This window comes from Agelaius phoeniceus, chromosome 3 (genome assembly GCF_051311805.1).
Source record: "Agelaius phoeniceus isolate bAgePho1 chromosome 3, bAgePho1.hap1, whole genome shotgun sequence".
In the NCBI taxonomy this organism is placed as follows: Eukaryota; Metazoa; Chordata; class Aves; order Passeriformes; family Icteridae; genus Agelaius; species Agelaius phoeniceus.
In genome coordinates this window covers 30,700,798-30,715,552 of record NC_135267.1, presented here as the reverse complement: position 1 = coordinate 30,715,552, position 14,755 = coordinate 30,700,798, and the positions used below count along the sequence as shown (strand labels likewise).

The 14,755-nt window shown below is 38.2% G+C and overlaps 1 protein-coding gene across 27 annotated transcripts in view; it reads left to right on the top strand.

Moving 5' to 3' along the window:
* Positions 1-14,755, top strand: part of DLGAP2 (DLG associated protein 2) — a 458,493-nt gene that overhangs the window by 430,493 nt on the left and 13,245 nt on the right. For all 27 annotated transcript variants that reach the window (XM_077174995.1, XM_077174994.1, XM_077174996.1 and 24 more), the window contains 3 exons: positions 3,815-3,900; positions 5,128-5,543; positions 13,639-13,730. In XM_077174995.1, the coding sequence (XP_077031110.1) occupies positions 3,815-3,900; positions 5,128-5,543; positions 13,639-13,730 (594 nt within the window). The remainder of the gene's footprint in view (positions 1-3,814; positions 3,901-5,127; positions 5,544-13,638; positions 13,731-14,755) is intronic.

The following is a 14,755-nucleotide window of genomic DNA, read 5'->3' as shown; positions in this document are numbered from 1 at the left end:
ATTTTGACACCTGGATCATCATTTTTCTGATAATTTTTTGGAATAAAATTTTAGAGTGTATTACTTCATTTGTGCCTGTGAATTCTAGGTATCAATTGCATATTGTGTAAATTACTCAGGATTATATCTCCAGGTGAAATGCCAGTAAGTAAATACTTGAAAACAGACCAATAAAAACCTTTTTCTCGATGTGTTGCATCAATAGAAAGATACCAAACCATTCCAAATAAAGGTAAGATAAATCTGCCTCCACATATCAGAAGCAGAGTTCAAAAGAAGACCTGCTATTTCTTACTAAACCAGACAATGTAGCTGGCAAAAACAGGTATGTTTTTGATATGCAATAATGAAGAAGGGTGTGTGTTGCAAGTCTGCCTGCTTTGTTCCAGAAAAAATTGATGGACCAATTGATGTTCTCTGTAGGGGCCTTTCCTTGTTTATGTCTTTGGATCATCATGTTTCCAACAACACTATGTCTGAGCTGCTGAGCATCTCCATGGAAAGCTAAAGTCTATTCTCTGTCCATTGGCTGTTGCTCACCCCCAGAGTGTTACTAGCTGTATGTTGCCCCCACAACTATGATACCCTTGACCCTCCTTACCCTATTTCTGTGTTCAGGAATGCTTATCCTAAGGATATCACTCTTTGAAGGAAATGCAGTTCTTTGGAATGGGCTGAAGGCAAAGACTGACATGTGAGGAGACATCAGCTTGGCTTCATCTCTCTGGCTTTGTCTCAGGTCTGAACTGGCCACAATGTCCTGTCCTTCTGTGCTGAGCCATGTGAGTGAGCAGAAGGCCCTGATAAACCCTTTGCTCCCACCTGCTCAACCTCTTCAATCTGGCCACCCACAAACCTCTTTTCCCTTGTCAAACCTTAAGGCTTGTAACCCTGTGGAGCCTGTGCTTACATCACTGACACCATCATCCAGAGTTGCAGTTCAGTTGAACAAGTTCAAGGAACTTGATTAACAAGTGGAAGTAATAAGAAATTACTATGGTCTTTTCCTTTGTAACCAGTCCAACAGAATAATAAAATAGAATTGAATTATGGAATAATTTGGATTGGAAGAGACTTTAAAGATCTAGTTACAGCCCCTTTCCATGGGCAAGAACATCTTTCACTAGACCAGGGACCTCAGGGTCCCCTCCAAGTTGGCCTCAAACCCACTTCCAGGGATAAGGTATCCACAACTCTGGGCAATCTGTTCCTAGATTATGTGGTTTAACTCAGACTGACTGGTTGCTTTGGGATGAACCCCAGTACCACAGCTCTTAGACTTCCTCATCACTCCAATTGTTGTTATGGATTTTAACATCAAACAACATCCTCCAGAAAATGTTTCCCCCCCCCCGTCGGACATCATCTCTAGCACTCCTACAGGTGCAACCAGAAGCCACAGTCTAAGTATTTTTTGTTATCTGCTCTTATTCACTCCACAGTCACAGAGCAGGTCAGGTTGGAAGAGACCACAATGGGTCATCTGGTCCAACCTCCCTACTAGAGCAGGGTGACCCCAGAGCACACTGCACAGGAGTGTATCCAGATGGCTCTTGAACATCCCCAGGGAAGAAGATGCCACAGCCTCTCTGAGCAATCTGCTCCAGTTCTTGGTCCTGTAAACTCACACTGTAAAGTTCTTCCTTGTATTCAGTTTCTGCCCATTGCTTCTTGTCTTATTGCTTGGCACCACTGAGAAAAGCTTGGAAATATTATTTTGATATCCTCCCTTCAGATACCTGTAGGCATTTATAATGTTCCCTCTCAATTATCTCCTCTACCCCTGAGAATGAGTTCACTCTTCAAAATCTGTCCATGCATGACTGAGGTCTCACTGCAGGAGTCAAAGCTGCAAGTGTGACTTGCCTCTCTGCTCCCCCCAACAGCCTACATGAGTATCTCATTCTTTGCCCAGTTAATTCAGGAAATTAATGTGTTTTATATGCAGCTTTCCTCAAATCACTGAAAGGACTAGCTGAATGCCTAGTCCCTCACTTAGACTAGAATTTGTTATTTAAGGCTCTTTTGGACTCTTCTTTGCTATAGATAAGTCTGCACTTCCTGATAGACATCTCTTTGTACTAACAGCTGGCTAACAGCTGGACCTTATGGCTGCTTTGCATAGAGCAATGTTCTTTCAGAGACTATGACACCCCAAGCAGCTGAGGCTTCTCAGCCATTGCAGCCAAGATCCACCTTAACTAGGAAACCAATTTACCTATCATTTCAGTTGGTTGTTCTGGCTTTTTGTCCTCCAAGCTGCTACCTCTGGGGTTGAGGGTTTTTTTTACTGCCAATGTCAAGAGGAATCTTTCTTTTTGTACTGACAACACCACATTCTGTTACCAAGTCTGATATATTAGTTCTCTCAATGCGCTGCCCATCAAAATGAACACAGCAAGCTTCCATGCACTTGCACTTCCAGGCAGCATGCACTGTCCCCTAGGCCTTATGTAGAATAAAGGGAATTGCTGGGAAATGTGTCTTTCCTGGACTGTTGTCACACTGATAGCCAGACATTTTAGCACACCTGTGCCTGGTGCTATACTGTGCAGTTCAAGCATGCCATTAACATTTACTAGAGGATTCCTGCACCACCTGTTTCATTGACATCTCCAAGACTTAAACACATGTAAATATGAACATGTACTCATTGCTGGCTGGAGTTCCTTTCCATTCACCTACATGTGATTGCATGCTGAGCTATGGCTTAAAGATGGAAGGAGAAGTTACCAGCAACTCTCTTCCTCAAGAAGTATAGTCCACATATGCACTTGTTTCCCACCCTCCTCCCACCTTGTCCCTGGATCCCTTCAGAAACCAGGTGGGGTTGGGACTGTGCAGCTGAGACACAGCTGCAAAGACCATCAGGCTCTTTCTACAAATGCCTGTGACTGCTGCAAGAGTAAAACTTTTCTTCTTTATCATCAGATAGATTCTTTGAATTCACACGTGGAGTGTGCATATGGAAAACCAGTTGATAATATTTTTTTTTATTTAACAGTGAAAGTATTATTCAAAAGGAAAAGTCAGTTTTACTCTTTATTTTTTTTCCCTGCCTCTCCCTTGATTCAGTAAAATTTGCATACTGCAGCACTTGCTCTGCCTGTGTCAAAGACTTGGGGGTGGTGTGGTGGTGGGGAGTGCTATATAAAATCCCACAGAAACTTGCAAACGCAAGTCTCAGTCTTGAAGGAAACTACTGTGAATATATTTTGGTAAGTGTATTTCAGATGGGAATGCTATAAAAAGTGCATAAATTGCCTGCTTGATACAGCATTTTCAGGACTGTGTTATTAAAAAAAAGGTGAGATAGGGCATTCTGCTGTATCCCTCACATCATTTAATGGTTTTATATTTGTCAACATAGTTGTCAATAAAATTTCATTGCTCCATTTCTTTTTATCACTTGCAAGCTTATGGGGCTACTTCAGACTTTATTTTATTTTGTAAATCAAGGACTATAATGAGACTGGTTTATAATAATATAAAATGGGGTTACCCTGTGGATTCCTCATTGTAAGAACAGCCCTTCCAGACCAAGCTTACTCCCTGATCCCACCAAACTGAGTAATTGCTTCTGCTTGGATTTGAAATAGGGAATTACATAGCAGAAGTATTTGTGCAAAACTTTAATAAGATACAGTACCAAAACAATTATACCAGGCTAAATACCTATGGCATTTATTTGATTGTGCTAGGTGTTTCTTAGCAGTAAGAGATGAAATACATAATTAATTTTGAATGAGTGTGTGCAAAATTGTGCTGAGTTGTCAATGCTCACTCTGCAGATGTATCTTTTGTGTTGAATTAGGTGGAAACAGCAACTGATTCAGATACTGAAAGCAGAGGCCTACGGGAATACCATTCTGTTGGAATTCAAGTGGAAGATGAAAAACGGTAATTTAAGCATGTTCAAAAATCTGTAGTCTTTCATAGCACAATATGCATTTATAAACAGATTTAATAAACAACACCTGACAGGTGCTGCCACAAAATAATCCCTGAAGCCAAATTTCTTATATGCATGTTTATCATTTGGTAACATTTGTGGAGATTACTTAGCAGTTGCTTCACATTTATCTAACTTTCCAGTTTTTAATTGAAGGGAAGGAAGTTAAAGTATTAAATTGAAATAGTGGCTTAATATAATTTCATTATTGTCAGAACAAATACCAAGAGCTACATATTGGAACAGTCTTCCTTCAACAGGACTCCTCATGCTGATACAGCCTTTCCCAGTCCGCAAAAGGAGACAAAATTCTTAGGATGATACCTTTATTCTAAAACAAAATCAGCTTTCTGATTTGTTCAGTCCTTCTCTAGTTTTGTTAATCTGCTAACCCATGTACTGACTCAGAGGTTAAGCCTGGTAGGTGCTGTTTGTCAAGTACTGGACCAGGACCATTATCTCATTTCACAGCAGCTGAGAGTATCTGGCTGCTAATTGCCTTTTGCCATCATGAACTACAAATAATCTGAGACAATGGCCTCCAGTGTGAAAAGATTTCACAAATAATCTTTGCTTCTTTGTCTAATATTTTAACACAAAGCTTTTCTAAAATATCATTATTCAGTGTTATATAACAGTGGATAATCAACTTTTAATGGGCACCCTATAAGACCAAAACAACCCCAACCCACATTCTTAAATGTACTGATATTATCTTTCTTTTATTACGGGATCCTCAAAAGTCCTAACTGAGCAGATTTTCAGATCTTTCTACTTAAAATTCTGAACATTGGAAATTTTTTTATAGATATACTTTACAGACTTCTATCAGGAAGTTCTAGTTCTGGTAGTTATTTCCAGTTTATTTAGTAACGACACGTGTTATTTTGTAGTATGAGAACAAATCAATATTTTCTTCCAGAGACAATTTAAATAATTTTCTTTTGTACCCTTGCTTAGATCAATGATTCCACTATGCATTTTGTTTTTCCCCTCTGTTGCTACTCACCATCTAATTTTAGTGTGATATACACAAAGAAAAGATGTTTAACATAAAGTCCAAGGAGAAGAACAGAATCCATTCCTTCTCACTGAAACATTATTCTGTCTCTCTGTACCATCACATACATTATTTATATGTCTTAATATCTTTTCTTTTTTCCCTCTTCACCAAGACACGGACGATTCAAGCGCTCGAACAGTGTAACAGCAGCTGTCCAGGCTGACCTGGAACTGGAGGGTTTTCCAGGACACATCACCATGGAGGATAAGGGACTTCAATTTGGCTCTTCATTCCAGCAGCACTCAGAGCCCAGCACACCCACCCAATATAGTGCAGTGAGAACTGTACGGACACAGGGACTGTTCAGCTACAGAGAAGATTACAGGACCCCAGTGGACACCTCAAACCTTCCTCCACCAGAGCCCTGGCTGGAGCCAGCCATCGAGACAGTCGAGACCGGTCGAATGTCTCCTTGTCGGCGGGACGGATCTTGGTTTATGAAGTTACTGCACACTGAGACTAAGAGAATGGAAGGATGGTGCAAAGAAATGGAAAGAGAAGCAGAAGAAAATGATCTTTCTGAAGAAAGTAAGAACATTTCAGTATATTTTCAGTATACAGATGATTACTAAAATATGAATATGTTAGGATAAAGCTGTGAGTTGTGATTTGTCCTCACTCATTCTGTAGGAGCAAAAAACCTTAGTACATAAGAACACTGTCCTGTGGCTGGCTGCACAAGATGGTGCTTCCCAGAGTAAGGTTTTGTGGAAGTAGTTAAAGAACCAACTCTAGAGTCCAGTGCAGGATCAAAGTCTGGTATTACATAGAGCTCAGATGGTGCAATAGCTCCATCCACAGCTCCAAATTTGACACATTCTTCCCATTCACTTCTATGGCTCCAGTGCTTGACCCTTTGCCAGAGCACACAGAGTGGTCTTACATGAACCTTGTTTTGCCCTTTTCCTGAAACCTGGGATTTTGCCTCTTAGTGAGAAGCCATTTTAAAAATGTTTCCATTCCTTTACAGGCACTTCAGCCTGTTGGAAGAACAGAAAGCATAGCAGGCAAGAACAACAGTTAAAGTACTTCTGCAGTCAGACAGGCATATGCATTATTAGAAAATTCAGCTGCATTTTCTTATTACAATTTTGTCAAGAATCATTATTATTCTCGCATGTCCTGTGGACACCTTGAAAGGAGTGATGGGATAAAGTGAAAAATAATGTAGACTATTTTGGAACAAGATCCAAGACAGCGCTAATGATAGTAATATATCAAAGTGGTCCTAGGACTCAGTAGCCAGCTCCCTGTGATTCCCTTTGAGGTCAATTATCCTTGTTCTTCAGGCTCAGTTTTATAAATATTTCAATCCCTGACAATCTGAATTATTGTCTCAGCTGAGATTTTCTCAGACCACAAATGAATTCATATTAATTTTTCTTACTAGCTTCTTTCCCTGCACTCTTACAAATTTCACCATCACCTCTGAGTACTGTTTCCTGATCATCTTGTTTCCCTCTCAACGAGTTCTTGCTATGATGTACCCTCAGGTCTTGGGCCAGGCCAGCATGGTGACTAAAAGGCCAATTTCTATTTCTTGCACTGACCTTTTCAAAGCAAAAAGTGTCTACATTTTTACATCATCATTTTTTATTTTACAGTCATATTTCTCTGCTGTATTGTGCACAAGTCTGCCAAGCAACAACAGAGGATTTGGGGTGGGGCTGTGAGTAAGGCTGGTTTTCCTTCCTTGAGCCTCTGGTGCTTTATGGACTTATTTTCATCATAGCAGAGCAGAGCTCAGAATTTTCCCCTTCCATTGATACTATGAAGACTTTAATATCCTTCTAGGGACTGTTAAATAACAACATATTTTCCTTTGATTAGCCTGTGGAAGATTTTCCAAGCCTTTCATAATGGTTATTCCTCAGTACTTTTTTTTTACATGTCCTATTTTTCAATTCTTCAAGTCTTTGCAGTGCTGAATACTGACGTTTCAGTGTCATCATTTAGAATCCCAAAGCACCTGCTTCTCAGACCACCTGTTACTGATGTAGGAACATGGGTGTTCTCAGTCTGAAGCAGAAGTTCAAAGAGCAAGACTTTGATCTCCTTTGAAAGAGTAAGATTATGTGGGGAGCAAAGGGGAGAAACACACAGGACGTTAGCCCCTCTCTTTCCTAGCAAGGAGTCTGCAGGCAAGAGCTGGACTTCTCCTGCCTCCTCTCTTTGTGAGCTCTTCCTTTTGCACAGCCCCAGCCAGATCTGCAGCTGTATGAAACAAGCAATGGCAACATGCTCACATCTGTACCCCTTCCCCACTCAGAGATGTGGAGAGGCAGCCAGAGCTGTTACTCTTTGGAATATGAAACTGGATACCACATGAGGAAAACTTGGATGAGCTGACTTTAGCTGACTACCTGTTCTCAGATGCAGAACAATTCTCCTTCCCATCATGTGAACCTATACTTTTGCACTCCAGATATACTCTGGAACAGCTGACTGCATGGTGAAATGGCAATCAAGGTAGTTTTCTATAAATAGTACATAGGAAATGAAGACAATGTGGACTTCAGTATTTTTATTAATATTAGGAGTTAGCAACACTAACTTGGAATATTTCAGTCAAAAAACAAAACATAGTAGCAGGATTTTGTTTCCCTGTTTGAAGAAGGATTTGAATTTGGAAGAGGAAAAGAAAGAGCAATTCCCTGATAAGAGAGTTGATAAAATTCAACTGAAATCCTTGAACTCTCTTTTTTAAACTAACAAAAATGGGTTAATTACTTGTTCTTGGGGGAACTTTTTGACCTCCCTAATAGGCTAAAGAAGGTATAGAATAGATCTACAAAGTGTTTGCAAGGTCAGAATTTGTGTTCAGCTGACTGCCTAAAGTTCCGACTTTTTATTGTATTTAACTCCTTTCAAGAGCTCTTCCTGAAATAATTTCCAAATTACATTATTTTTAAATTGTATCCCTTCATGTAATAGCACATTAAGTAAAAGGAAGTTTTCAAAGAATTAATTTCAGTAGGGGAATGAGCTTCACAGCATTCTAAAAACTCCGTGTGAATAATTTTTTCCTGTTGGGTCCTTAAAACATTTTGTATCCCCAGTCTGAGCTGCAGAGGTTGTAAGGTGTGTATCCTCAAGAACTTAAATCTAATAACATCACAGCATGAAATGTAGCTTGACATATTTAAATATTTGCCAGTTCTTGAAGAAAATAAACAGAAATGGCTGAGCCAAAAGCAAATAAATATGGTTTTCCATCTTCCAGCAAGACTACTATTCCCAAAACACTTCACAGCAATGTTTGCACATTCAAACTGTCATTCTTAATGCTGAATCATTTCTTTTTGGCCTGGATATATTAATTGTACGTGAAGACCAAATATAGCATTGCATCTCATAGGAGAGGCTGCCTTTATGATACCACTTATATTTTGTTTTAAACATGGGAACAGTTAAAATAAAATTGCATTTTAGAAAACAATTTCAGTTTTGGTGTTAACACAGCAGCCCTGAGATGACCAAAAGCTGTCTGATTGCTATATTGATTTTTTCTTTCACTGAACCTTTTCTTCCATAATATTGTTTTAAGAACTTCACTCATCAGGTCTTAGAAAAAGAGATAATCATTGCAGCAAAAATAACTCCTTTTTCCAAAGCTTTTTTTTTTTAATTTGGTCAGTTGCTGTGAGTTTTGTTTTGAAGTCTCTGCAAAGTTCTTATATAGTTTGTGGAAGCAGTTATTTGTGTTCTGTTTATTATTTATGTGTGTGTGTGTGTGTGTGTGTGTGTGTTCATTATATGTAAAAACTATAGATATGTGTCTGTAACTGTTCCCAGGGTTAGACATCTGGTCACTTGCACTCACAGGGTGCCTCCAGGCAAAGATATGTGTTTCTCATGGGTGCTGACTGGAGTTTCAGTTTTACACCCTGAAAATTGTGTTTGGGATTCGTGTGTAGGTGATGACAAGGAAAACAATTTCAAGCGTCACAAAGCGATTGAAGACCAAGAAGGTCAGGGCTCTGCATCCCATGAGCACAGTGATGGGAGCAGGGAGAGCAGAGCAGGGAGAGGGAACTGCAGTCCCTGCCCACAGCTTGCAGGCAGGGCTTGGCAGGGGAAAGAAGACAACCCTGGGTTTCTCAGTGCCACCTGCTTGGCCACTGGAGAGCTTCATTATGGGGAACAGCTCCACAGAGTTTACTCTCACATAAAAATCCTTAGATAGGTGCAAAAATTAACTATAGGGTAAACTATGCCAGCAGAAATGTTGCTTTGTTGGTATCTCCTGCATTGTGGTTAGCAGCTCTGCTGGCATAGCAGTAAACTGATCTCTAGTGGGGAAAGAAAATAAAGATATTAGAGTGGGAGCTCAAAGTATCACCTCTCTCTCCCATTCCACTTAATTCCATGGATACTGGACCATTCCTTGCTAATCCTCTAGCTGATATTTTCACAGTACTAATAGGACTGAATAGTAATAGAAAACACAGAGTAAAATCTCCCATAATTTTAGGTGAATAAAAATCAACAAAAAAACCTCACAGCCAATTGATTTTAGTATATTCATGAATTAATTATCCATAAAAGCTTTCTTAGGTGTTTGACCAAATATAGGTTATCCTTTAACCAAAGAGAAATTACTGACATCATTTTCTAATGCTTTTCACAAACCTATGCTTCAGGAGACATTGAAATTTCCAATTGGAGTGTTGTGAATGACTAAAGAATGTCAACTGTACTGAAACAGTCTGTAAAGTCCTACATGTGGCATCCAATAATTCCTCACAGCATTTTTATTGTTCTGCTGAAATTTTCTCCTTTTTGAACTTAGCTTTGTTGAGGTAAAAAACAAATTTGCAGTAAATCCCCATTGGTGAACAAGGGTCCCATTACCCTCCAGAGCACTGCCAGATGGGGGCTGTGCTGTCCTAAAATGCCATCTGAGCATTATATGTTTATTTTTGTCTCTAGATGCTCTGTTGATAGTAAAATGATATTTCTAAAGATTACTAATTTAAGTTTTGAGATTAGACAAATATCGTGCCCTACTTTGAGTTAGGAGGGTGAACTAAATGCCAGTTTCAATATTTTTCCAGGCATATTATTTCAGATTGTGGAGTAATTTATTTACAAATATAGGGGGGAATGAAAAGATGAAATGGAATGGATGGAATGAAAATTTAAATTAAAATTATGTAATTTAAATAGACAGTAATGAATGCCAGAAGCACATTGATTGTTAGCAGTTTTTCACTGCTGGTGAAGCAGTGGCACAATTGAACAAAGCTTTTAACCTGTCAAGATCAGAGTTACAGCATCAGATTATAATCAATTTCATCAATACAGATCTAACTTTCCCCTCTCTACATTTGTGATATGAAATCATTTTTGATTACAAGGTTTTGCAGAATTTCTCAAGCAATTCCGCACATACAGGGAAAAGACACCATTGTGTTAATTGTGCAATTGACACAATCTCTAATCAGGGTGTAAATCCTGAGCCTACTCTTACTGAAGTCATGGTCAGGGTTTTGTATGTCTTCAGAGCTAAAGTCATACAGGACCATACAAAAAAAATTGAATGTTTCATATGCCTCAGGGAGGAAAATTAAGGTTGTGTTTTCCTGACATTTGGGCAAATGCAAAATTATCCTGATGCAAGGAGGTTTATGGATTATATGAATATTATGTCTATTTATGTGTATTGGTAGATTCTGTCATCATTTATTTACAAGAAAAATCTTCTAGTCATCACCAAACATCTCAATCTCTTCAGTCTCTAACATTCATCATTTTTTCATGGAGATAATCAATCTGCACTCATCAGAATAATTCCCCAATGCATGAAATTAATAACAAGGCTTTGGATGTCTATTAATATTGTGCTACAGATTATGAGTTGAAGTGTTTTAATACTTTAATTTAATTACAGCAAGGCAGAGTAGCATGAATATGAGAGATTCTAACCTCTATGTTTTATTACATCTGATTTACTTATTAAAATGGAAATAGAGTTAGATCTTTAGTAAATTCTAGGGCTGTAATTATACATGTGTATTCAGCACTGTGACTCAATGGCACATACAACCATCACAGCCTTATATCCCTGACAAATGTGTATCCCACCAAAATGCTACGTTGCCAGTGCCTAAATCTTGACCAGTCTGACTGGGCCTTAAATCACTAATGCTTGTTGACATCATGATGCTTCATGATAATGAAGATAAAATTAATGTTTATTTAGAATGAGGGTTTGGGTAGCTGAGGTTCACTAGAAAATATCAGACATATATAGATTCTGTCAAGACCTATATTTCTGCAGAAGAGCTAAAAGCAATGTCCCTTACTCAGACTATGTATTTGAGCTACCAACTGCAAAATTAAGCAGAGGAAACTAAAACTGAACTTTAGTCACTAGAGACAACCATTATAACCATCAGCCCGTGGAGTCAACCTCACTCTTTTTTTGCCCAGTGAATCATTGAACATAGCATGGAATAGGTGATGTCAGGAACCTGCTGCAGAATAATTCCTCATCCTGGAAAAGGAGGACCTCTGATCCCACACTGGGAGTTTGTCTAATGTCCTAAGCTACAGATCACCAAGAGAAAAAAGGAGGATACAAGGCTGTTTGTCACTAAAGTCATTGCCTTTATTAAAAATGTTGAAAACCGAATTAAAGCAATTTGTGTTAGATCAAATGAAACACTTATTTTTATTTAAGTTTCTGTATGTTTGTGCAGGTTTTAACACTCAAATATTCCTTCCTGTATGCCAATAACACTGTAGAGGAAAGTGAGGGGTTTGATGATCAAAAACCCTAAACCAATTAAAATGATTTATTTCATTTGGCCAACAGAACAAAAACAAACCTTAGTGAATTACTCATGCAGCCCTGAACCACTTAACCCCTCTACAATGGATGTCACACAGGACTGATGAATTATGTATATTTCTGTTTAATTTAGTGTTGTGGCACAGCTGTACTGTTTGCCTAACAGAAAATGGAATAGATTTTGAGAACCACAGCTCTACATATTAGCACATGCCTTGAAAGTTACTGAGACTTTAAGTAGAGAACAAAATTTTTAAATTATCTCTTGCTACTACTTGTAGGTGAGCAGATGTTTCACTGGTCTAAAGAAAGTAGAATTAAAATGTAAAACCTACTACCAAAATACTGTTTTCACATGCCCTCCTGTACTTATTCTAAATAACAACAAAATTATAAGCCCTGCCACATTCTAATGTTTCCTATATCAGGGGCTGCAGATCAGTTGTGCTGTATCAGCTTTGTTCCACACTTACACTTAACATCCCGTTTGAATTATCAAACTTGGCTTCTCTAAATTGAAGTAAAATATATCAGAGTAATTCCTGTCTACATTTACCCCACCTGTCCATATCTTTAACATTATTTAAAGATCTGGAAATTCTCCAGCTAAAATAATTTTTCTACTGAGACCACAGTTTATAATGCTTTTTAAAAATTATTTTTTTTATCATAGACATGGATGTGGAGGAAAGGAACTGTAGGAAAGGGTATGTAGGAAGGTATAGAAAAGCATGATGCCACCTACCAAAGTGTGGCATTTATCCCAGCAGATGTGGGAGTCAGGATGAGTTAGTTTCTTAGAGATAAGCCAATCCCCTCAGGTAGTACTGTGAACAGAAGGACAGAGACATCTCCAGGAGGAAATTCAGCTCATCTAAAAATAAGTGCCTAACATGGCTGAGCTGCTGAACTCAGATCACTAATTATAATGCATTCAAAAAACTTAATTTAGACAGATGACTCTTGGAAACAAAGTACAATGAGTTTGGTCATTTTCCCCAGTGCATAATGTATGGACATGTACATGGACAGTGAGGAAATACCAACACATCCATGGGGGCTGATGCTGGTTCAGCAAAGTCCTGGAGCACCTGTTTGTGTCCCACTTTGTCTGAAGCTCCTGTGCTGAGGACTTTGTATATTTTCCTGGGAAGACAACCTGTAATTCCTAAAGGGTGTACCAAACATGTCTCAGAGATGTAATTCTGTGAGGATTCAATCCTTATGGTAGGAATATGTTATATTACAGTTGAATGTAGTAACTTTACCCTCAGAACAGATAAAGAGATCTCACCCAGGGATCACCCACACAAGCACAGTGAGTGAAGTAATTTGCAGTCACAGAACCAGAAGGTATAATTTAAGGTACACGTGCCTTTGACATCAGAAGGAAGAGACATCCAACTGGTTCTTGAGGCAAGACAATTTCAACAGCTCTCAATTTACATGAGCAAATGTAAATGGGAGGAGTGTCATTTACTTTGAAATTTAAGAGTGTTTTCAAAATCATATGGATTGATGGATGCCCACTTCAGAAAGCTGAATATAGTCCCTTAGTTTTTTCTACTTCCTTTTCTACTTCCTTAAGTCTAAGCTGTTTTGACTTATTAATATATCATTTATTATTCATTCATTATTGCCAAAAGATAAGGTGCCACTGAGTTTTCCTATACTTCAGTCTTCATGTGTATAATCACAAACAACAAAACCAAATATTTACTTCCATTTTAAAATAACCAGGAACTTCATCTGCATTTTTTTTTTGAGATGGATGTTGTATTTACTGCCAAAAACCATTTATTAGTAGTAATCCATCTGTATGCTTAGTCCTAGGTAAGATCCGAAGTGCTGTTGGAAGTGCTCAGCTCCTCATGTCTCAGAAATTCCAGCAATTTTATTGGCTTTGTCAGCAAAATCTGGTAAGTCACTTTGCCTGGTTATTCTTGAAGAGTTTAAGTTTATTCATCCATAATATTCCACAAAATGCCACTTTAAATTTTAGAGTTTAATATTTTTACTTCAAAAACAACTGTAGTGCATCTGAGCAGTAGCATTCTGAAATGTTGTTTTCTCGTCCCACATCAATTTCCCCCTTTTTTTAAACTTAGTCCTTATGTATGATGTTGGTAGATATTTTTAAGCATATATGTAAATTCAGTAATTTCAGTCTGATTATGTTTTGCTTTTCTCTTTTTGCTGTCTTTAATAAACAAAAGAAAATTAGAAGGGAACAAACACAAGTTTTCTGAGACATAACATCATGGCTTATTTTTGCAATACCCTAATATAGTAACCATATTTCACATAAGGAAAGGGGAAATTTTCACATTAAATTCAGTGGAAAATCATAAAATAGAATAGAGGAGAATACATGATCCAGCTTTCTACGTACCTGAAAATAGGACTAATCATGGAAATGAGATATCTATAATGTTCATGAAATTAAGTTGGATAATTTGTTGCCAATTATATATGAGATGTCCTGGGGCTAAAGGAACAGATACATTATATTACTTATGAGGGTTACTGCTATTGTTCTGGAAGTTCATTAGAGACTAATTCAATTCTAAATGTTATCTTCATTAATATGACAGCAGCCATCAGTGATACAAAAGCTGTGGCAAGATGATACTAACCAATAGAAGAACGTAATTCTTCTTGCTACAGCTCGTGGTAGAAAACCTTTCTTTGCCTCTCTCAAATAGCAAGTGTACCTTTTCCTTCTGACTGTCCCTAAACCTCATATCTTGAAAGTACTGGATTTTGTTGTGTGCATGACAGCAGACATAACCTATAGTCTGCTTACATACTTTGCCTGTTGGGATTTGTCACATAACTTCCAAGGCAGAACATTTGTTCTGCAAAGACCTACTTGCTACTTTCCACCCATAAAGTTAAACATTCAGAATACCTGCAATGAAATTATACTGAGAAAATAATGCCA